This window comes from Cervus canadensis, chromosome 6 (genome assembly GCF_019320065.1).
Source record: "Cervus canadensis isolate Bull #8, Minnesota chromosome 6, ASM1932006v1, whole genome shotgun sequence".
Lineage (NCBI taxonomy): Eukaryota > Metazoa > Chordata > Mammalia > Artiodactyla > Cervidae > Cervus > Cervus canadensis.
Genome location: NC_057391.1, coordinates 9,853,752 through 9,878,930, shown reverse-complemented (window position 1 = coordinate 9,878,930; position 25,179 = coordinate 9,853,752). Strand labels below are relative to the sequence as shown.

Genomic DNA, 25,179 nt, shown 5'->3' with positions numbered 1-25,179 from the left:
AGTATAAGCGGCCAACACTGACTGTGGGGGGGCCTGCAGGTCCTAGAGCTCAGAGGCCTGGAGAGGGAGTCTTCTGACCAGAGGTGTGTGCTCTCCAGCCCCTTCGGCAATTTAATGTTTCACTATAGATTAAGTGATTGACATTCTAAATTATTAATGAGTCTTCTGTGGGCTTGATTAATGGGGGTGAATCTCTATGGGCCTGACAACCTTTAAAGCTCTGACCAATCCACTTCCTAAGTCTTCCGTGGGAAAACCAGCCCTGAGTTGTAATGACAATGCTAACTCAGAAAAACCACCCTTCCCCCTTTATACACACATACCCATGCACTCGAACACACACACACACAGATATGAAATATACACAACATAACGATGCACACATGAGCACACTTAGCACATAAACATACACCCCTCGGCCTGTCTGAGGCCCTGTTTGGCCACATAGTGCCCCAATGACATCATGGTCTCATCTTCCCGATAACTGCAAATTCGTGGAGTTGAAAAATATAAAATACTCCTTCAAATGTGCTTGTATTTCTCCCAACTTTGCTGACTGCCAACTTATCAAAGGTTGTTTGTTTTTGCTTTTCTCTTTGCGACCCCATGAACTACAGCACACCAGGATTCCGTCCTTCACCATCTCCTGGAGTTGGCTCAAACTCCAACCACTGAGTTGGGGATGCCATCCAACCATCTCATCCTCTGTCACCCCTTTCTCCTCCTGCCCTCAGTCTTTCCCAGCATCAGGGTCTTTTCCAATCAGTTGGCTCTTTGCATCAGGTGGCCAAAGTACTGGGGCTTCTAAATAGACTCAATTCAACACAAGCCAACCCAGGTACAACAGCAGTTTCCCCCACATTTCTGCACAAGGCTGGTCCTAAAGGCAACCAGTCAGCAGTGCTGCTCCCCTAGAAGCAGGGAGTGAACAGGGCCACAGGGTTCCTGAACAGAGTCAACAGAGAGACAAGGAACACTTTTTCTTCTCTCCCACCTACATCAGGTCCTCTCTGCAGGAGCTGAGAGCTGGCAAAGGCCAGCCCAGGGGGCCTTTATGAAACATCCTGTTTAATGCTCACACACAGAATACCCAAACACGTGAAAAGCCAATTCACTGAGACTGCCATTGCCTGACTCCTAATGCCTTACTTCTTGTTAATTCACCCCGAGTATAACCTGAAGTCCTTACTTGGCCTTTAAGGCCATTATGAACTGGCCCCCAGAGAATCCGTAGCATTCTCTCATTGCGGATTCCACTCCAGTCCCGTGGCCTCCTTATTGGTCTTTAACACACCCCCATGTGCTGCATCAAGACCTCTATACGCCTGTTCTTCTGTGGTCAATAATCTTCCACTGCAGGTATCCACACGACCTGCGCCCTAGACCGCTAGGCTTTGTCCATGGGATTCTCCAGGCAAGAATACTGGAGTGGGTTGCCATTTCCTACTCCAGGGCATCTTCCCAATCCAGGGATAGAACCTGTGTCTCTTATGTCTCCTGCATTGTAAGGCGGGTTCTTTACCACTAGTGCCACCTGGGAAGCCCTTATTTAGGTCTTTATTCAAATATCATCTGATTAGAGACACTGTTCTATCATACCTACAATACAGAGCAGTCCCTGCCTCGTATTACTCTCATTCTTTTACCTGGATTTATTTTCCTTCCTAGTTCTTAATCCCCACTGACATAGTATGCATGTATGTGAGTGTGTTAGTCACTCAGTCATGTCTGACTCTTTGCAACCCCGTGAACTATAGCCCTCCAGGCTCCTCTGTCCATGGAATTCTCCAGGCAAAAAACCTGAGTGGATAGCCATTCTCTTCTCCAGGGAATCTTTCTGACCCAGGGATCAAACCCAGGTCTCCTGCATTACAGGCGGATTCCTTACTGTCTGAGCCACCAGGGGTGCATGTATGTATTTACTGTCCATTAAAATATAAGCTCCTTAAAAGCAAGGATTTTGACTGATTTGATGACTGCCAACTGCTCCTTAAAGTGCTGAGCATGCAGTAAGACTCTTTGTGGTGTCGAGACAGCCCAACATGAAGTCTGGGAACTTGGGTTAGCTTGAAAAAGGAAAAATGATTTTCCATCACTAGCTAGCTGTACAGAAATCCATGAAAGGGAAGATACTAAGGGGATTCTAAAACCATTCTAAGAAGTAATGGCCAAATTCATCTTGGGAAGTATTCTTTGGCTTAGGGAATTGCTTTTAATGGGCCTTTTAGTTCTGCAAAGAAAGGCCTAGAGTCTGGGCAGGATAGAAGAGGCTGAGACAGGAGGACACAGTTTTGTTCTCAGTTTATTATAAAAGATGTCTATATTGGTAAGATAAGTGTTTTTTAGTTTTATGTTTTCTAGTTCCACTGGCTGATCCAAGAAAACAAAGCTTGAACAGAAGCTAGAAACTTTAAGAGCAAAATGGAATGGACAGGTTTGTCTGTTCAGTATGTCTGGAAAGCCAGACGGGGGCTTCCTGGCAACATGGGATGCTTCACAATCAGTTTTACTTTGCATCATTATCTAAGAAGAAATCTCCCTTATTAGCTCCAAGTCTTCAACAAAAGCTATGTTAACTGCTACCAGTGTCAGTCTTGTGTTAGCATTGCCTTAAGGAATCAATGGAGATTGTGTCAATGTTCTGGATAGTGAAAGTCAAATGGGACCAGGGACGCCTGAAGAAGAGGTGGCTAGAGGTGGTGGAGGGGAATTTGGAGGGCAGAGATGTCAACAAGGAGAAAGCAATCATTTGGAGAAATTCTTGGAAATTTAGAATCAGAATCAAAATTTCTTACAATCAATATGACATCAGTATTTGGATAGTAAAGGACAAGGGACTTGGAGAAAATTAAAGATTTAGGGACTCTGGGGCCCCTAAAGTGCTGTGCTCAATATGCCAGCAAATTTGGAAAACTCAGCAGTGGCCACAGGACTGGAAAAGGTCAGTTTTCATTTCAATCCTGAAGAAAGGCAATCCCAAAGAATGCTCAAACTACCACACAATTGCACTCATCTCACATGTTAGCAAAGTAATGCTCAAAATTCTCCAAGCCAGGCTTCAGCTATACATGAACCGTGAACTTCCAGATGTTCAAGATGGATTTTAAAAAGGCAGAGGAGCCAGAGATCAAATTGCCAACATTCACTGGATCATTGAAAAAGCAAGAGAGTTCCAGAAAAACATCTATTTCTGTTCTATTGACTATGCCAAAGCCTTTGACTGTGTGGATCACAACAAACTGTGGAAAATTCTGAAAGAGATGAGAATACCAGGCCACCTGACCTGCCTGAGAAACCTATATGCAGGTCAGGAAGCAACAGTTAGAACTGGACATGGAATAACAGACTGGTTCCAAATAGGAAAAGGAGTACGTTAAGGCTGTATACTGTCACCCTGCTTATTAAACTTATATGCAGAGTACATCATGAGAAATGCTGGGCTGGATGAAGCACAAGCTGAAATCAAGACTGCCAGCAGAAATATCAATAACCTCAGATATGCAGATGACACTACCCTTACGGCAGAAAGTGAAGAGGAACTAAAAAGCTTTTTGATGAAAGTGAAAGAGGAGAGTGAAAAAGTTGGCTTAAAGCTCAACATTCAGAAAACTAAGATCATGGCATCTGGTCCCATCACTTTATAGGAAATAGATGGGGAAACAGTGGAAACAGTGTCAGATTTTACTTTTGGAGGCTCCAAAATCAATGCAGATGGTGATTGCAGCCATGAAATTAAAAGACACTCCTTGAAAGGAAAGTTATGACCAACCTAGATAGCATATTAAAAAGCAGAGACATTACTTTGTCAACAAAGGTCCGTCTAGTCAAGGCTATGGTTTTTCCAGTGGTCATGTATGGATGTGAGAGTTGGACTGTGAAGAAAGCTGAGCACCGAAGAATTGATGCTTTGAACTGTGGTGTTGGAGAGGATTCTTGAGAGTATCTTGGACTGCAAGGAGATCCAACCAGTCCATCCTAAAGGAGATCCTTCAGGTCCTGGGTGTTCATTGGAAGGACTGATGCTGAAGCTGAAACTCCAATACTTTGGCCACCTCATGCGAAGAGTTGACTCACTGGAAAGACCCTGATGCTGGGAGGGATTGGGGCAAGAGGAGAAGGGGATGACAGAGGATGAGATGTCTGGATGTCATCACCGACTTGATGGACATGAGTTTGAGTAAACTCTGGGAGTTGATGATGAACAGGGAGGCCTGGCGTGCTGCAATTCATGGGGTCAGAAAGAGTCAGATACAACCGAGTAACTGAACCAAACTGAACTGGAAGAGAATTCAGCATCACAGAGTTCAGACTTTAATCTCAGCAGTTAGCTACTTTTTAAACTTTATCTCACCATAGAAACCTGTTTATTAAATAAACTGTTACATGGAATCCAGATCCAAACTGAGCCACTGTGATGGAAAGGGGTAGGGGTTTGAATTTACGCCCACTTGGCTTTCCTACTGGATCCCATGTTGTCCTCATGTCCCTGGGAATCCCAGCACCCCAGGAATATAGCTTAAAAACCATGGCCATGGATCTGGAACTGAAAGCAAGAATATGCTCTTTAAAATTTCAGATGCTTGATCTTTCAGCCTGACTCTGAGTGCTCATTACCTGCTAAGCAGTATGTCTCTCAGCCAGCTGTTACTGATTGGGTATTCTCCCTTCTCTTGAACCAAATTCCTCAACCCTGGGACTTCTACCCACTGGTCCTGGTGTAAAACTCAAAATGAGCCTAATTCCTTCCATAAAACAGCCCTGTAAGTCTCTGACTTCCTAGGTGGTGCAGTGGTAAAGAATCCACCTGCCAAGCAGGAGATGAAGGAGGCAAAGATTCAACCCTTGGGTTGGGAAGATCCACTGGAGAAGGAAATGGCAACCCACTCCAGTATTCTTCCTTGTAAAATCCCATGGACAGAGGAGCCTGATGGGCTACAGTCTGTGGAGTAACAAAAGAGTTGGACATGACTTATGGAACAAACAGCAGCAAGTCTTTGAAGAACTATTTCCTTCCTTAATTTGTCTTTGTTCCAGGTTAAACATTTTCAACCCTCCAGCTATTCTCAAGCAATTCTCACAGCGCATATACTATTTAGGCACCTGAAGTTACTGATACTGATTAGAGAAAACGAACTCAATATTGACAGGGAGTTAAGACCAAAACAGGGGCACATAAAAGCGGAGCACAACCACACATACTCTGGGGGTAGTAAAGCAAAGTGAGAGATGCCATTCTTCTAACGTGAGAAGTACAGAAAATACGTTTCCCTGCCAACACCCCTGCCCACTGTGGAGGGGGCTGGAAAGCAGGTCCAACTTCATTCAGCTCAAGGATGAGCCCTTGATCACTGCCTAGCAGTCACCGAATCAGGGACATGGGGCAGGAGAGGCACTCAGCTCTCATTACTATTATTTGTGGAACACCCCCAGCAGTTGGGCTCTGGAATTCAGGACAGTAATTGCCTAGCATGGGTTCATTCCCACTCATCTTCACTGACCACCTGTGTATCCACACAGTTACTGATCCTTGCCTAATGCCATGGAAATCTATTAACTAAAAAGAAGTGATATTCTGTAACCATGGATTCATCAGTTCTTTTGGAGCAAGTTGTATCAGTCTGTCAGCATCATTTAGGGATAATCACTGGATATTTATCTTAGGTACTGGCTTTGGTAGAGCCTGTAGGGGGCAGGGAGGTACGTTTCAACAATTAGGGGTAGTTTCACAGCTAGAAAGTACATGACCAGCTCAGTATGAGAGCCCCCCTCCCCCACACCAAACCCCCTGAAACAAAACTTGGGCTTCCTGCTACCCAGGTGCTTCACACACACACTGACAGTGGTGTTTTGAGGCCTGGAGGCATGTGCGTGCTGTGCATCCATGCACAGGTGGACAAGGACACGTGCACTTGATGTATAGGAGGACCCCTTCAGTGCTGACCCTTCCTCTGTGCAGCTAGACCTTACTCTGCCTGTGATAAAGCTCTTCCATGAGCATAAACTGAGTCCTGTGAGTTCTTTCAGCAATTAAACAGCTGAGATGATTCAAGGGTAATGAACACAGCAAGGCTGAGAAGGGACCTCAGATACAGGCCATCCTGAGGCCTGAAAGATGCTTCTGATGGGAGAGTGTTGGTTTTCAGCACTGAAAGCACAGTTTTGTGAGTGAGTGTGATGAAGTACAATTCTGTTGGACGCTAGGGAAGCACTTCTATAAAAACAACAGGAACATATTCTGGTTTGCTCCAACAGATAAACACTTCTAATTTTGACAAAGAATATATCCAGCCAGAGTTGCCAGGTGCAAAGAGACAGAGAAGGACCACAGGGTTCATCCCCACTTTTGAATCTTTTTTCCACTGTACCTGTTAGAGGCAACACTGTGTTTTCATCTATGTGGTTTCATGCTTTTTTTTCTCACAAATAGAATATTATACATACCTCTGAATCCTAAATAAGGTCAATGGTATTGAAGAAAGAATTAAAGTATCCTATGTCTGCTGGGAGTAGGACAGCACCGATAACAAAAGAGAGGCTTGGGAAGGAAGTCAGTACAGGAGGGAAGAGAAAGTGGATGTATGAATGAATATATGTGTGCATATATGTATATTCATATGTGTATGTGTGGTGTGCATATGAGTATGCATAGGCACGTAATTTTCATGTACAACGTATATGTAGAAAAATGAAACAAAATATAATCATTTTATTCTTCTAGCTTCGGATGCAAGCTATATCTAAATCCATGCTCTATTCCCTGCCAGCTGTGGCTATGAACAAGTTAGTTAACTGCTCTGAGACTGGTTTCCTCATCCATAAAATGGAAATTTTTATTGTGCAATGACCTGATGAGCATTAAGAGATAATGCATGAGCTATACATTGACCATCAGCGGATTTCCAGAGGAGAAATCTGGACAGAAATTCGCTGTCTTCCTTTTCTCTCGCTGAGGATCTGTGTTGTGTGAAGAGGAAAGACAAGAATGCAAAAGCAGCTCAGAGAGTAAGGGCCAAGGAGGAGGGCGTGGGGGAAACAGCATTAGCTTCACTCTACTTGTCTGCACGGGACCAGTCCCCTAGAACCACCGCCTGTCGCTTAACAGACAAAGGCAGCTAAACCATGAGCTCCCAAGGCCACTGTCCTCCCTGCCAGCATCCCCTTGCTACGGGGTCAGAGATATAGGGGCCCACTTACCAGGGGTGCGGTGGAAGGTCGCCACAGAGGGTCTCTGGCATCCTCGTCAGGACGTTGTAAGCTAAAAATACTGGGCTGTTTCGCGTGCTTATTTAACCTTACGTTTACAATTATCCTGAGAAAAAGGCATCACCAAAGCATCTGAGTTGCCCAGAGTCATGACGTAGAAGGGCTGAGTCACGATTTGAACCCAGTTCCTCCCATTACTACACGACTTCCGCCGTAATCCCCGGAGCTGCTTCCGCCTTGACGGCGGACGCTGCTGGCGTCCGGCCCGCCTCCCCGCGGCTCGCCTGAGTGCGCCCGCAGCTGCGTTAGAGGGTGGGCGGCCTGCTGTTGGCTGTATCAGGCACCTGTGTTTCTTGTGTCCTTTGAGGGGTTTCTTATGACCACAGAGCTTTCAAGGAACACAACCTGGAAAGGTAGGGAAGGGAATTTAATGTCCCCCGAGGTCTCCGGGGGTAATGCTCATCCAACTGGCTTGGACAGGAGTGCTTACACGTTAGCCTCTGGCGTGTTCCGAGTGGTTTCCGAGGGTGCCCCCAACACGGCAAGCCCCTGGTGTCCACACTGTAATAACCTACTCATAAAACATGTCCTCTAGACGCTCTTGCCTCTTCCTTTCCCACTTTCCCCACTTCCTCTCCTGTGCTTCCTAGAATTGCCTCCTATGTTTCCTAGAATTATCTCCTATGTAAATAACTTGCACTAAATCTTTATCTCTTTGGTCTACTTTTGGAGGAATCCAAACTGAGTCAAATTCTGAAATCCACGTGGTTGCTGCTCCTTTTGTTATTAATTACACTATATTTCCACCCAAAAAAGTAATAATGACCATGAATTGCTGATTAGTCAGAATCTGATTATCATTTTAAGGCTTGTAAAAAAGGAAGTCAGTGTTTCCCACAAAGCAGCACTGACTCCTTGTTTTCACTCACTATCCTTCTTGCCTGCAGTTGCCCTAATTTCAAAGCAGGATGAGGAAGGCTTTGAAGTCTCTCTGTTAATGCGGTTACACACCCAGTTTCGCTTTTCCAGCTATTAAACAATAGATTTTAGGGTATGTACCAAAAGTAGGACATTATTTCTTGATATAAGAAAACAGTTGAATTCGTAATGTTAAAAAAAATCTTCAAGTACAATCAAAGTATTTGTCTTGTGGAGAACAAGAGCAATTTCATCTCAACATGCATTTTATATTTATCAACTCTACACATACATATTTTAGGAAGATTTTGAGAGATTTCAATATATCTTAAAATGACCAACCATTTTATTTTTAGCAAAAAGAGATTCTCAGTTTCTGGTAGTTGTCTGTAACTATAGGCTGAAAATGTTTAGATTTTAAAGCTTACATGTGTAAATTCTCACATGAAAATGAGTGGTAGTCCCACCCAGGGCAGTTTGGTGACGCTTTATCCGTAGCTTGTCCCATCCAGAGATGCCAGGCTCGCAAGTCACATGTAATAAGTTCACGTAACATGTTTTGTTTTATATACTCTAACCATTTATTTAACAAAAAGGAAATCTCTAACATCTAGCATTTTTCTACATTTAAAATTTCAGGGAAAAGAGACTCGTGTTCTACAGTATATAATGGTTACAAAAGAGTTCATTATCAGCTTAGAATGGTTAAAATATGTTCGCTACTGATTAGGACTCAGCATTCTTTAGTGAAGTAGATGACATTTCTCTTATGGAAAAAGTAGTTGTTTCTTGTTGGAGGAGAGGAATTACCAGCACAACCTTCCCGTCACTCAGGAAGGGACACAGACCTGTCCCTCTGAGGATTTCTTTCACCAGCGACATAGGTGGAAGTCCATTTCGCTATTTTGATTCCCAAGTCAGGTATAAATCCTTTTCACTTAGGGAAGAACTCAAACATATGTAAACTGAAGGGTAGAGGTTGCTTTTTCCATCTTCTACTCACACGACACTCTAGAAATTCAAGGTTTTCTTGGTGGTTTGGCTCACGTGTTGATCACTGTGCATGGAGCTATCCTTCGTGCAAGTGTTTTTTGAATGCTGTATTCAAATGTTGTGAATGCTGTCTAGCACCCACAGGAGAGAACAACAGAGCACCCCCTCCTCCAAAATTTAAATTTTGCTCTTGGAAACTCTTGAAAGCCAACGATCACTTCTGCCTTGCAGAATCGGGGGGCTCTATCCCCAGGTGCAAAGTACATTTTCCAGGTTTCTCCAGGGCGAAGGCAGGGTGGACGCCCTCGTTAAATCTGTGCCTGATGATGAAGAGCATCTGTCCAGTCTCAGCATTTATAAACAGCAGCCTCTGGGTGGTGTAGTCCATCAGGATGCCCACTCTGGCAGGACACTCAGTCACGTGGACATCGCTCACAATGCCACTGTAGAAAAATGTGTATCTGAAATGGAACAGAATGGGAATTGAAAACTGGATATCTTGAAGGACTATGATAAAGAAAATGATCTGGAGACAACCAGTTTTGCAGTTATTGATCTCAGTTCACAATAAGAAGCTGCAGTAACATTGCCCCAAATACCTTAGCCAGATCCCTCCTAGATGCTAAAATGCATAGCTCTTCCCAACAGACGAGCGTTTTTAATAATTTTGCTACTTCTACATTAGGAGGCAGGCCCAGAATAACCAACATATGCCTCCCTTGTGATTTTTCTCCACATTTTAATTCTTTCCCAGCTGCCCACATGTTTTAACTACCGCATTCATGGTGTGTCATTCTTTTGAATAAAACTCCTTTGAGGCTGCCATGTATTTTAAAAAGTACTGCAGGTTCGCCTTCCATAAAATGCATTAATTTTACTGTTTAAAAAATTTGTAAGTAACTTATATAAGGGCCTTAATGAAGTTTACAAAATATGTCGTTATTTCTGTCCAACTTCATCCTTTGTACAATTCCCCTGCCCCAAACCAACTTTCCTTTTCATCTTCTCCATGTTTTCTGCAGCCTTACAGCCAAGGGGGGTTACCTTTGATTTCTCTCTTCAGTTCAAATACATTCAGTTCACCATGTTTTCAATGGCGTATGTGTATGTTCTACAGTTTGTTAGACCTCTGCACCTCTGGGGGATATGAAGGACCACAGCATACTGTCCTTGCCTTCGAGGAAACCCATACTCTACTGAACTAGAAGGAAAAACTGTTTATGACTTTAGCACAGGCTGGGGCTCAGACTCCAGCTCCAGGCACAGATGGGGAAAGCGTTTTCTGACACATTTCATGGACCTGGTTTGGTTGTGAAAGGAAAGGTTCAAGGACAGGTTGGAGGGAGAAATTGCTGAACAGAAAAAGTGAGACTGCTCTGTGCAAAAGAGTACCATAAGATGGGAGCTTCCTCCTGGCGATCTTAGAAACAGAGGGTGGGGCCCTGAAAGCAGGAGAAGAGAAGAACTGGGGGACAGGTGTGTGGTCTGTGGATATGACAGGTCTGAGGGGGAGAGCGACACTGGACAGACTGGGGCCATAGAACCTGCCTACCTCTGGTGAGGCAGAGGAGGACCTTGAAGACTTGCTGCGTCTCTCTTAAACACCTAGAAGCTTGAGCGCAGGGAATGGCAAGTTGGCAACTTCCTTGCGGAACGAAGTTCATTCAAAAGGGCAGAGGTTTATGGGGATAAAAGGTAAGTGAGACTTCCACAATGATAAAGGACCTTTTCAGTGCCTTGCCAATGTGAAATATGGCCGAACACTATGAAATTTTAGAACCTGTAAAGCACAGAGGCTGTGGGTGGCAATGATGGGGAATAGCAGTGTAGCTGGCTTGGGGAGCAGATGGGTGCACATTCAGCCAAAGAAAGGTCAGGACAGGATGGAGAAAAGGGCGAGGTGATCCAAGCTGTGGGGGCAGCAGAGGCAATAACGAGGTGGCAGAATAAACCTGTATGTCATCTGCTTGACCAGTTAGGAGGGGACGTGTGAATGACTTTGAGGGTATTACCTGGATAGGTAAGTCAGAGGCCAGGCTCTGTATTGGCCTGCCCTGTCTAATATAGTAGCCAAGAGGCACATGTGGCCACTTACATTAGCATGAAGTAAAATTCAAAATTCTGTTCATCAGTCTTGCTAACCATATTCCAAGTGCTCAATAGCACTAGTTTTTCAGAAGGTGTGTGGACAGGACTGGTCAAGAGGGTTCTGAATGCCCGTCTGAGCTACTTCCCTACCCTGCTGGGAAGAGCCCCAGGGCCCACAGGCCCAGCTCCGGTCAGTCCTGATCAAGTGGCTACCATGTAGGTCACGGAGGGAAGGACATTCCATGAAGCCTTGGAGCCACCAGTTCTGCAGGGCCTGGAATTCGCCCTGTCCTGCTTCTGCCCCATTTCCTACTGAGCACATCACTTCATTCTCCAAGCTGCACTCCGGCCTGAAAGAAGGCCTGTCTGTCTGTGGCCTGACTCCCTCCCGATCCTTTGGACTGCTAGTTCCTGTTCAGACAGGGGTCATTCGGAAGCCTGGTTCTTGACATCTGCCTGACCCTGGAACTACCTGGGTGAGGGTCCCTACCTGTGAGGCCCACCCTGGTGCATCTCCCTGCTGGCCCAGAATGAGCCCAGACTCCTTTCCGCCCCGGTGGCTGCTGCCCTCAGGTCTCCCATCCCCCAGCCTGGTTACCTTCTTCCGGGCTTCCCGCCTTCACTGTGGTCCCAGAGTGCTGACACCACGGTATATGTTTGTAGATTTTTTTTAGCAGAAAAGGAAGGGACATGATGCGAATGATGTTTTAGAAATATTTGCCAGTGGTGACACTTAGAATGGCTTGGAGTGGTTAGAGACTAGAAAAAGAGCACAGGCCTGGGGGCTGTGGGTGAAATGGGAAAAGGAAGTGAAGCCTTGAACTAGAGGAGTAAGTTAGGGACAGACAGGAAGAAATGCAACTGATTCTTCCTCCTTAGACTCTTCATTTCTCCTATCCCACTGGGACATCTTACAGTAGATGCAAGTAGAATCAGGAGTAATATTGCTTCATTTAAATCATGAAGCCAGAAAAATGGAAAAACACAGGAGGGTCTACTATAGCAGCACTCTCAGTGACCTGAAAGCAGGGTGCTCTGTTTGGACCGTGGAATGAGGCTCTTAAGACCTGACCCCTCTGTGCTGTGATCACACAGGCAGGCACATCCCTTCCCCCAGAATCTATAGAACCTACCCTGAGCAACAAGAGCCAAAGACCAGAGCTGTTGAAGCTGCTGAATGAAATTAATTCTGTTCTCTGGAGTCTAGAACTTTGTTATTGGAGACTTGCCTTTAGGTTCATAAGGGTTCAATTGTCTAAGGAAATCTTCATGAAATCAATACTTGGTTCCATCTCTAAGTCTACCGATCATAAACTCTGGGTTTGAATGATTTTTCAACTCTGGGCGGAGGATGGGTCCTCAAGGATCACACAGCACTGAACATCAATTAATCATAATTGCTCTGATTTGATGGAATGTGACTTTGAACAGCTCTTGGAGATGGTGTCCTTATGAACCTTGTCAGGGAATCAAACTCTGTCAAGTAGGATACAGGGAGAGATGTGCAGCAACAAATATGCAAAATCCAATCTGTGGGCCTTTTTCTGGGAACTTGCAAGCACTGCTTCCTTTTTAAGCATTCCATTTGAATAATGCCTCACATTTGAGTCTTTACAGTTTCAAAGCTCTTCCTTGTACCTGACTTCATGTGACCCTCACAACCCCCAAATGGAGCAGACTAGGCGTCACTGTCCCCTGACAAGACAAATGAGGCACAGATTAACCAAGACAGATCTGCTCACAGGATTAACCAACTTCTGGTGAGTAGTCAATAGGACACAGTCAGGAATGGAGCCAGGACTCCAATTAGGTTCCTGGCTCCAGTCTCATGCTCTGTTATTAGACCGTCTTGTGCACATGTTCAGTTCACAGCATGCTTGCCTTATCTCTCTGAGACTAACGCAGGTTTGTGTCTTTTTCATATCAACCAATTAGACAATACTAATGAGACAGTCTACAACCTGGGGCCGTTTACTGCAGCACTTGCACCTGGACAAATGTCTCCTTGAGCAACAGAATACAAAGAAACTAAAATTAACCACATGTATGCCCAGTTGGGGCAAATTATGAACAAGATACAAAAGGCCCCAACTCAACTGCCACTTCTGAGGTGCTGGGAGCAAAAGCAGGGTGCTGTACATGATACACGCACTTGGCACCGCCAAGGGGGTGGGCAGACCCCCTAAGCCACTGCTCCAGCCTGACCCACCAATCCACCTTTACCCTCATTCCATTTAAGGGGCCAGCTCACCCCTCCTCAGGGAGGGAGCAAGGGGACCCGTTCCTTGTCTTTGCTCGCTCCTGCTGCAGCACAAGTCCAATAAAGCCTTGCCTGAATTCGTCATCTAGATTCTCATCAATGGAAATTGATGAAAGAGTCTAAGGGGAATTTCTGGGTAGTCCAGGGGTTACCACTCCACCTTCCAATGCAGAGGGTGTGGGTCTGATCCCTGGTCAGGGAGCGCAGATCCCACATGCCTCATGGTCAAAAAACAAAAACATAAAACAAAAACAACAAATAAAGATTTTAAAAAACAACAACAACAAAAGAGAGTCCAAGAACCCCAGGTCAGTCACACTAATAATATAGACCACGGGTTAGTCAACTTTGTCTGTAAAGGGCCAGACGGTAAATATCTTGGGCTTTGGGGGCCATTTGGTATCTGTTATAACTAGACAAGTCTGCCACTGTAGCACGAAAGCTACCATAGGCAATATGTAAACAAATGAACTTGGTTGTGTTCCAGTAAAACTTTATTTACAAAAAGATCAGCAGGTCACATTTGGCCGGTGGGTTGTAGTTTGCCAACCCCTAATATAGACCAGTGGCGGTGGTGGGGATGGGGTGCTGGGATCCACTTTTTCCTTAGTTCTGTTGACTCCTCCGTGGAGGGAGCCCTTTCAGCATTGCCCTTATGGCCTCTCCCCACCCTGGGGTGGTTTTTGAAGGAAAACCTGGCCACACACCCACTTTCCTGACTTTTCATTATGAGCTTCCTGAGGGGACACACACCCTTTTCCAGGAACCTATTCTGTCCTGCAGTATGGGAAGCTGGCCTGGCCAAGGCTTTGGGTGGGTTCAAGTCTATTAAAGAGGATTCGAGATAAGAAACAGTTTTGCTGTCACATATGAACCACATTCTCTAAAACTGGCTTCCTCAGTAATCAGAGTAATAGTTGAGTCTCCATGTATCAGTTGGCCCAGAAGTTTGTTTACAGAAAAACCTGAATGAACTTTTGGGCCAACTCAATACTTGACTCTTTTCTTTCTCAGTTGGCTCAGAACTTGGGCAGGGAAGTGAGAGGCTACTTACCAGGCCCCTCAGAAGCCCTCGGCCTAGACATCGACTGATGACACTTGGATTAAGTGAAGAGGGGCAGGCCCCAGCTTACCTCTGTGGCCCAGAGCAGTGCATGTACCACGAGGTCTCTCCTTGTCCCAGGGTACCAGCCTGCACAGCTGAGCTGGAGCAGATGCCAAGTCGGTAAGCTGGGCAGTCTGTGACGGTGGTTTCCCAGTAGTGCTGGCCACAGGCAGGCAGCTCCTCACCCAGCACTGATGGGATTCTGCAGGCAAAGTTGATCAGGAGTTGGCAACCTTTATTTCATAGACATCGACATTCATAAACGCACCCGCAGTTTAAGCAGGATTCTGTCCTTGGAAACTGCTGGAATTTGACTAAAGACATTGTTCATGCTGTCCCTGACCTTGACCTGAGGGCCACAGAATTCCCCCAACATTCAACATGCTTTTAACATATTTCTACTGCCACACACAACACATATATATTACACATAGCATCTCTTAGAGGAACTGGGAACTAGAAAATAGAATAATGGTAGGATAAAAAGAAGAGGGCTTCCAAAAAAAAAAAGAAGAGGGCTTCCCAGGTGGTTCACTGGTAAAGAACCCGTCCGCCAACACAGGAAATGCAGGAGACTCGGGTTTGATCCCTGGGTCGGGAAGAACCCCTGGAGAAGGAAATGGCAACCCACTCTGTATTCTTCTCTTGGAAATTCCATGGATAGAAGAGCCTGGTGGGCTGTAGTCCATAGGGTTGCAAAGAATCAGACATGACTGAATGACTGAACACACACGCATAGGATAAAAAGAAATGGCACCAATCCGTGGCCCTAGTGGCAAAGAACCCACCTGCTAATGTAGGAGACATAGCAGACCCGGGTTCAATCCCTGGGTCAGAAAGATCCCCTGGAGAAGGGAATGGCTACCCACTGCAGTGTTCTTGCCTGAAGAATCCCATGGACAGGGGAGCCTGGTGGGCTACAGTCCATAGGGTCACAAAGAGTCGGACACGACTGAAGTGACAGCATGCGCTGCGTTCAAAGGGAATGAGGAAATATAAAGGGGGCCAGGGGAGAATTCTAAGAGAGTATGACTTGGAAAGTCTTTTTCCCCAAAACTTGCACGCACACAAATGGAGTCTCTAAAACCTTTAACCATGAGTCCCCGTGTCTGAGGACCTTCCCGGGCACATAGACCAAACCAGGTGCTGCTCCTGGGCAGCTGGCGTCTGGGGAGGCCTGAGCAGAGAGAGGGTAATGCAGGTAAAGTGGGTGTGGTGTTTGTGCTCTGGAGAGGCTTGCGGTCAACAGTCTTGGGGACTGGGGCCTCTTTAGATGGTAGTAGGTATGCCTAAGAGGTTGTTGAAAGGTCTCATTTTGTCTCACCTCAGCTATTTTTGTAACAGGCATGGTGAAGTGAACCAAAGCACTTTCAACCGCTGATGGGTGACCTTGTTTGCATGAATTGCTCAATTTTGCTTTGAAATGACTCAGACAGCAAGGAAGCATTTTTAATTTAAGCAGCATTAATATTCAGTCAGCACCATCTCCCGTGCCCCTATAACAGGTGAGAAAATGATTACACAAGGGAATGTATTTCACTTTCTCGTGTCTTTACCCAACAACCTCATTTCAGAGAAGTGGCTACTGATGGGCGCTTGGTCTCTGGAGCAAAACCTGGTTGCTTGATATGCATGAGCTAATTTTCAGATTAATAATTAACAAAATTCTATCAAATACATTACAGATATTATCTATTATTATTAGCAGCCATGAAATTAAAAGACACTTGCTTCTTGGAAGAAAAGCTATGACCAACCTAGACAGCATATTAAAAAGCAGAGACATTACTTTGCCAACAGAGGTCCATCTAGTCAAAGCTATGGTTCTTCCAGTAGTCATGTATGGATGTGAGAGTTGGACTATAAAGAAAGCTGAGCACCAAAGAATTGATGCTTCTGAACTGTGGTGTTGGAGAAGACTCTTGAGAGTACCTTGGACTGCAAGGAGATCCAACCAGTCAATCCTAAAGGAAATCAGCCCTGAATATTCATGGAAGAACTGATGCTGTAGCTGAAACTCCAATACTTTGGCCAACTGACATGAAGAACTGACTCATTGGAAAAGATCCTGATGCTGGGAAAGATGGAAGGTGGCAGGAGAAGGGGACGACAGAGGATGAGATGGTTGGATGGCATCACAGACTCAATGGACATGAGTTTGAGGAAGCTCCAGGAGTTGGTGATGGACAGGGAAGCCTGGCGTGCTGCACTCCATGGGATCGCAAAGAATCAGACACAATTTAGCAACTGAACTGAACAATTATTCTCATCAGTTATCTATGAACCAACCTCCAATATACTTTTCTCTTTGATTTTTTGAGAAATCCAAAAGAGACAGAAAAGCTCAGTGTATTTCTTAAATCTTTTTCTCCCCCTGAACTCACTCATTGGTACATGTTTAGCACTTCCACTGTTCTGGACCCTAGGATAGATTCTGGGGGTTCAAAGATGCGGAAGACAGGGCTGCTTGAGGACCAGTCAAGATGGAGTAGCTGATGAACGATTCCAAGGTGCTCAGACCTTTTTGTAGGCATGATCAAAGGGCGCCTGAGCCCAGAGAAGGCTTGGCCGTTCCCAGGAGCAGGTAAGACCTGAGCTGAGCCACAGACAGGTGAATAGCAGCCTAAGAAGGAAACAATGCGAGTCGCCGTTGGTGGGCTCAGGGCGGTAGGGAGAGCTTGCTGGCAGTCCACCCCAGGCACATTAGTGCCTACAGGAGCGTGTTTCACATGGGTTATGATTTTCAAAAGTCTTTCACTTTCTTCCATTTGGACCCTCAAAATAACCATGAGTGACTGCAGACAAACTGCAGAGCATGCTCCATGCTGTGCCCTCAGCTTCTGGCTTCTTTTGACTTTGCTGCTTCCTTTTATTGGGGCTTCCCTGGTGGCTCAGACTGTAAATAATTTGCCTGCAATCAGGAGACCCGGGTTTGAGGCCTGGGTCAGCCCTAGAGAAGGAAATGGCAACCCACTCTAGTGTTCTTGCCTGGAGAATCCCATGGACAGAGGAGCCTGGGGGGCTAGAATGCATGGGGTTGCAAAGAGTCAGACAGGACTGAATGACTAACACTTTCACTTTCCTTCTGTGGGAGCCTCTGGGGGAGAGGGGGCAAGATCCTGAAAGTCCTGCGTGTGGCCAGCTCCAGAAACTCAACAAAATGTCATTCTCCTCTATTCCTTTTCAAATGGATTGATACAAAATCTGATTTGCTGTTGAAAATAATAGAAGAATGAACCCAGGCTCTCTTTTCACTGAACCAGAGATAACGCCTTAAAACAGCCTATGTGTTAAACAAAACCATCTGTGCTTGTATTTCCAATAAAAATATTGACACTTGCTCCATGTTTGAACTACCTCCATCACTTTCCCCTTAGTAACGAACCACAACCGAACTCTGCAATTCGTGCTTGCTGTCACATAGCATGTGCACCAAACCAAGGATGTGGCGGGTGAGGCCACATGAGGCCTCTCGTGCCTTCTCCTTCTACTCACTCTGTCAGCCGTCTCCTCTCAGCGAAGCTGATCACTGTCCCATTTGAGGAAATCTGCAGAGCAGGATGAGCTGTTTCCCTCAACAAGAGAAATCTGGTTCCTATTGCAATCAGAAAACAGGATTATAACATTACCACAACCTCCCTGGCCATGCCCCACCTTTCAGATCTTAGTCTCTCCTTGCTTCTGACATAAAAATCCCTCCCAGGGTGTTTTCAGGTCCATGGCAAAATTCCACCTGTGATCAGGACTCATGAGCTAGTGACTTGTCACCTTACCTGGTATCACAGATGTGTGAAACCCCCCTCAGCCCAAATCTAGTGCCTACTCTTATACGAAGTATGCTCCCCACCCAACACCTACCTCACCTGGAAACTAGTTAGAAAGGCAGAATCTCAGGCCTTCTGACAGGTTCCTGAATTACAGTCTCTATTTTAACAAGCTCCTCGGGAGATCGATGTGTGCGTTCAAGTCTGAAGAGGCACTGGTGTAACCTCCAGAAGTGCTTCTAACAGTGGAAGGTACAGGCACCACACTGGGACTGCAGGGAACACACTTCTGGACAGACAGTCCCCCTGTTTTCTTCTTTACAAACATCACTCTGTCCCTAACCACATCAAACAACACACATGGCTCATGCACAACTTTTTGCTGGTTAAGCAAGTCACTTAATGGGCCACCCTCAAGTTTCTGCCTCAATCTTTGGGTCTAGGATAAGATAAAAAAAACGATCACCTTTCCATTCCTCATTTCTTTTCACAATAATTGGGAACAGCCCAGTATTTTTTATTGGCATCATCAGGGTATTTTCCCCAAAAGGCCCTTGAACAGTTATCATTTTCTTGAGTTACTCATACATTCATGCATTCAACAAACATAAATTGGCACCAATCATGAGCTAGACATGGAAAATAATTAGAAGAATAAGACTGGAAGATTATTCATGGAGTTCACAGTGTCATGTATCAAGAATATCTTCATCCCACTCTTCCCAACACACACACACACACTCACAGACTCAAAACATACCCATCATCTATAGCAGATTGTAAGCCAAACAAGAATCATCTAAGGAGATTTAAAACATGTCAGAGCCCATATCTCAGTAAATTAGATCAGGATCTTTGGGAGTGGACCCCCAGCATCTTTTTTTTTTTTTAACTTTTTAAGCACCTGACTGATAGCTAATGGGTAGCCAAGGTTGAGAATGTCTTAAACCAGAAAAATAAAAGAAACACCTTGACCTTTGGCCAACCCTGGGTCCTTACGCCAAAAACCTAGCATTGCCAGCAGAAGTGGCCCTCTAGGATGTCTTCTCTGGGTGGTGGGTGGGAAGGAATGGGAATACTTGGAAGCAGTTCTCTGTGTGCAAAAGAAGTACCTCTGGTGGAAATGAGGGCAGCTTCACTCTGCTCACTAGTCCCAAATGCATTGATGGCTCTCACGTAGAAAAAGTAATTGTCATTGGGTTGGAGATTAACTTTCAGCTGGAGTCCTTTAATTCCAGAGAAAGATCTAAACGTGAAAGGAAAATAATAATTTTAAATATAATGCTACATGCTAAACAATACATCATATTTCAGTCCTGCAGTGCATGAACACCTTTTATTAACAAATCATTTATTTTTCCCTTTTTATGACCATGGAGTTAGCAAGTCAGATTCTATAAAATGGCCACTTCCAGTAAGTTTACTTTATCAAAGCATTTCTACCTTGGTCAACTTTTGTCTAATATTATGCCTTCCAGAATGCTCTTTGGAATAGAGCCAACAAAACTTTTTTTTTTTTAATTCAGAAAATAGACTAATTTTGTGGTTAATGAGTCTCCAAGCTTACATTGTTTTCTTTATGAAATTCTGGCCAAGAGGGCACTTGTGGATTAAGATGATGTTAAACTAATCTATAATGGAAAAAAACACCATCTCATTAACAGATCCTGAATAGTGGAAAACTTAAAGTGATGATTTTGTACATAGCCATCATGTTAAAGCTACCCAAGTTAATGAAACTGAGGATCTCTAAAGATGACAACATCCTTTAGAGCAAACTTAATCCTGGCAAAAAAGGAGAATTCTAATTGCCAAATAAAATCCCCAAAGTTGTTGTTCCTAAACCTCCCATTTACAATGAAAGAAAAGTACTGGTCATGGTATTGGAATGGCACTAGACCCGGCAAGTACACCGTAACATCCCAACCATTTAAGCTAAATGGACTTGCTGGATTTGAAGATGGAGTTCTGAACTTGAAATGAGCTGGAATAATTTTTGTGCCTTTTTTCCATTCTCTTTAATCTGCGTGATTATCATATCCTAGGGCATTTATACAAACGAAGTATACAAGTTTGTTATACAAGCTCTTCTTTTAGCCTCCATTTGGGGAAACTTTGGACAAGTTAGGCTCCTTGCTGATAAAAGTTCTAATCTGAGTGCTACAGAATCAGAATCCTGTCCCTCTTGGATGTGCATTAGATACTAGACATAGAAAACAATAGTACAATTGCCTTCAAATCCATTCTCAGAGGGAGAGAGTTTTTTTTTTTTAACTGTTTGCTTTGTTTGTTTTTATTTTCTTTGGGTTTATTTTGTTATTAATGAATGTTCCACAAAATCATTAGAATCAAAGAGTGGCCACTTCATTCTCAGATTTATTTTCTTTTTCAGGTTATTCCTCCTTCTGCTGATTTATTTCATTCTCAATACCTACCTTAGAGAATACCATGAAGGACCATGAAAAGGAAAAAGTATCACTGATCCAGAAAACAAATTAATTTAGACTTTTTCAAAGCAGAAAATCTGTACAGAGTAATGGTCCCTCCCCGACCAGAGCAGCCCTGTGTCTAAAAGCAGGGAAACTCCATGTGTTTCTCAGCAGTAGGGGCCACAGAGGGGAGAAGCCTAGGTCTATTTATGTATTTGCTATTTAGTACTTGCTCCTGAAAAAGGTCCCTGTAAATTCCCCAAACCTTATTGATTGTTATTTCAGAACCTACCACCTGACCAGGCCCTTGGAGGGTACTCTCTTTAGATGCAGGGGAAAATGGATGGATGAAATTGAGCCACATGTCCACTGACAACTAATTATGCTTCAACTAATTAACAAAACACCAGGTTCTATGACTGAAAATACAATTCTAAACTAGTATCTAGATCATTATTCTGGGGTAAATGTATTGCTGATCTTGTTTGAACTGATGACTGAAGATATGTTTTCAGTGTACATTAATTATATCAAGCTTATGGTCACAATAAGCACACTCAGATCTGAACTGAATTTCAGACTTCATCTACTCATTAAATAAATATTTACTGATCACTTGTCATATGCTCAGGTCCTGCCCCTGCTTGACAGGACTAGGTGAGGAAATTTCATCTCTAGAAATTGGATAGAACATACAGGTTTCATTTTGTGACAATGCAGTTGTTAAATGCCAAGGATACTGTTCTGGGGTTAAGTTTTGCTCTTAAATTTTATGAAGCCTATAAAGGAGGAAATTATATATGTGTGTGTGTGTGTGTATATATATATATATATAGAGAGAGAGAGAGAGAGAGTCAATTACATTCTATGTCTTATTAGTCATTTAAAGAACAAAAGCCTACATGGTACAGAGTCCAATATATGGGATCACTGTGCAAACAGGTCATGTAGATATGACAAATACACACCATGCCCTCACTGAATCTATAAAAGCACCAGGCATGAAAATGAAAGTAACGTGAAATATGGTAGGGTTTTATTGCTTATAAGTTGCTATCATATGCTCAAACACCAAGAAGAAGGCAAAAAAGCTCAGATACAAATGGTTCAACCCTATGTCTATTTATTCTGTCTGACCTCACTTGAATGCCACAAAAGTCTTCATGTCAGCTGTCCCTACTGTTGAGGCAAATGAAAACTTCACAAATTTTGCAATTTGAAATCTGAAGGGTGGCACTTCTCCATAGATTATGATATTTTTATTTCAAAACCAAAAACTTGTCATAATTGCAACTGAATCCACATGGTTATAATGAGCTTTGCATAGTCTGGAGTAGAATTCAAATTCACAGAATATCCAAATCGAGGTAATTGATTAAACAGCACATGGAATCCCAGGGAGTTATTGGTGCTTAGGTAAGAAGAGATTTCAGTCTTATCAACAATGTGACCAATCTGATGATTGTAGAAGTTCAGAGCCAATAATAAAATCCAAAACACAATAAGAAATATGACTCAAAGTGTTTCACTCTGGGTCATAAGTGTGGGATCCTCTCTACAAGCACCATAGTACAGTAGGAAGGGAAGGCTTTATATTAGAGGTTCTGGGAATGTGAATATTGTTAAATTCCAGTGTTTTAAGGCAGAGAGAAATAGTCAAAGGAGACCTACTGTCTCCTCAGACGTCTGAAGGGCTGCCATGTTAAAGAGACTGGTCCGTCTTTTGCTATTTCTGATGGAAATGAGTGGAAGACCCCAGAAGGCCAATGTTTGCCCAATGTAACAAAGGCTTCTCTAGTTTGAGCCCTTTCACTCTTTAGTTTTTGCAGGGGATGACTGAAAAGTTTGCCACGACTAACCACAGACGATGGGGCAAGGAATATTTCACATGAGAATTGAAAAGGATCTTTATGAAGTAGAAAACCATTAGGGACTTAATGCTTATGAGAAAATACTAAAAGCATTCGTATTAAATCAGAGAGAGACATGAGGTTAAAAAAAATTGAGGAGTAGGAGGTAAAATTGTTATCACTTGCGGATAATATGACTACTATCTAGCAAACCGAAGAAACACAATTGAAAAACTCAGAATTTAGTGAGATAGCTAGATGTGAATCTAATAAAAAAAAATCGAAATCTTTCATATACAATAACAACTAGATAGAAGATAAAGCAAAATAAAGACCTTATTTAGAATAGTGGCAAACATAGTAAAAGTGTGTAGGATTTATATGAAAACTATTTTTGAAAATGATAATGAAGGAAAGTCCACTAAAGACTTGACTAAAAGGAAAGGCAGATGAGTTCTTGGAAAGGAAAATGCAACAATCATAAAAATTTCAGTGCTCCCTAAATTAACCTGTCAACTTAACATGATCTCTACAAATACCGAATTATCAGGGGCAGAGGAGTAGAGGGGACTACACAGTCTGACTCTAAAGGTCGTATGAGAAATAAACTAGCAAAAAAAAAGCAGTCATGAAAGGGCAACCTAATCTACATGACTTCTAAAATTATAAAGTTATAATAATAAAGAGTGCATGGTACCAGGGCATAAATAGATGGGTCAGTGGAACAGTTTATAAAGGTTGGGAATAGCACTGAACACATAAGTTCTTAAATACATAATAATGGAACTATTTCAAATCAGAAAGGAAAATGCTGGCAAAGCTGGATAGCCATACTAGAAAAAATAAAGTTGGATTCCCTACTCCATACTTCCTCTTGAAAGTGTGTATTAACTAGTATTAACATTTAAAAAAATATGTATGGCAAAAAAAATTTTAATTGCAGCTTGTATCACAGATGAAGACTGATGTCCTTTAAAAATCAAAGAACTCCTACAAATCAATAAGAAAAAATACTACACTCTAATAGGAAAAAAATGGGTAAAGGAAATGAAAAGTTCATAGAAAATGAAGTACATAGCTCTGAAACATACAAAAAGATGTTCAACCCAATAACAGAAATGCACAATTAAACTATAATAAGATTCCATTTTCTACTTCACAAACTGTGAGAGATCAAGTTTTATCACACCCCGTATAGGCAAAAGTATGGAGAACCAAACACTTTTACATGCTGCTTGCCAAAGTGTAAACAGCTACAGCGTCTATGGAGACAATTTGGTAATATCTATCAAAACTCAAAATGTTCTTACTTTCTAACCAATCATGATACTTCTAGGAATTTACCCTGCAGATATACTTGCACATGTATTAAATGATATATGCCCAAGGTTCTTTCTGCCATACTCTTTGTGACAATGGAAACAACTTAAGTGCCTCTCAACTAGTCAAATAAATTGATTATATTCTTAGAATACAATGACATTTTTTTTAAACTGATGCAGTTCCATTCATATTGCCATGAGATACCAAGAAATATTTTTAAATAAGAAAAATAAGGTGGAAAAAAAACAAAAAACAATAATAATAATAAAATTAAAAAAAATAATAAAAAAAAAGAAAGAAGGTGGAAGAAATACATATAGTATGCTACCATTTGTTGAAAAAATATAGCTGCTATATATGCACAGACTATCTAAAAAGATAAATATGCATCAGATAACAGTAATTGCCTCTGGGGTGGGGAGAGATGAGTAAATGAAGTATAGATAGAAAGGAGACAATTTTCACTGTATTCTTTTTTGTATCTTTTGAATTTGTACCATATTTACGTATTATCTATCTGAAATTAAACAATTTACTTTCAGAGCTATATTACAAGTTCAGAAGCTGGTTAAATGTGTTTGCAAAAGGCACATTAGTTTGAATTCTATAAAGTAACTTCTCTAGGAATTTTATAATTCAGCAATTTGTGTTGGATGGAAGGTGTACATGTGCCCAAGGTAAGCTGAGGGCTGGTCACCACGGGGAGTGGTGATCCGCTGGGCTGCCATGTCCGATACCTGGACCTGAACATATTTCCTCCAGGAAGCGGGGGCGGCATGTGTATAAACACCATGGGGAAATGCAGTGCCGTGACTCCTGGAAGCAGCCTGCGGATGGTGCTGTCACTGCAGGGCAAACAGATGGCTAAGTACGAACTGCTTTTTAAAAACACAGTGGGCTCTTACGGTTGGCACCACCAACACTCAGCCAGTCAATCAACAGCATTTACTGTGAACTGTGGAGAGAGCACATGGCTGGGCTCTATGGGGACCAGCCAGTAAAGTCGTGTTTCCCATACCTGCCCGGGCATATTAGACCTTCTGAACAGGAATCCTTAAGAGGCGCCTGTGAATCTAAACTCTAACGAGTAGCCCAGCTGTTGCTGTTGTTGTGTTTTTAATGATCTGTTAGGTTTGAAAAACATAATTGTAAGACAGCACAGGGTGAGAAGGGGTGGGAAGGAGAAACAGGAATAAGAAGAAAAATCTACGAGAACATAAGCAACATGAAATACAAGAAGAACTAA

General features: G+C 43.2%; 1 protein-coding gene across 1 annotated transcript in view; it reads right to left on the bottom strand.

Annotated features, from left to right (window-relative positions):
- Positions 1-8,683: 8,683 nt before the first annotated feature.
- Positions 8,684-25,179, bottom strand: part of CMYA5 (cardiomyopathy associated 5) — a 99,124-nt gene continuing 82,628 nt past the window's right edge. The window contains exons 10-13 of the mRNA XM_043470754.1: positions 19,444-19,577; positions 18,063-18,162; positions 14,596-14,769; positions 8,684-9,575 (exon numbers count right to left, since the gene is read on the bottom strand). Coding sequence (XP_043326689.1) covers positions 9,329-9,575; positions 14,596-14,769; positions 18,063-18,162; positions 19,444-19,577 — 655 coding nt within the window. The 3' untranslated portion in view covers positions 8,684-9,328. The remainder of the gene's footprint in view (positions 9,576-14,595; positions 14,770-18,062; positions 18,163-19,443; positions 19,578-25,179) is intronic.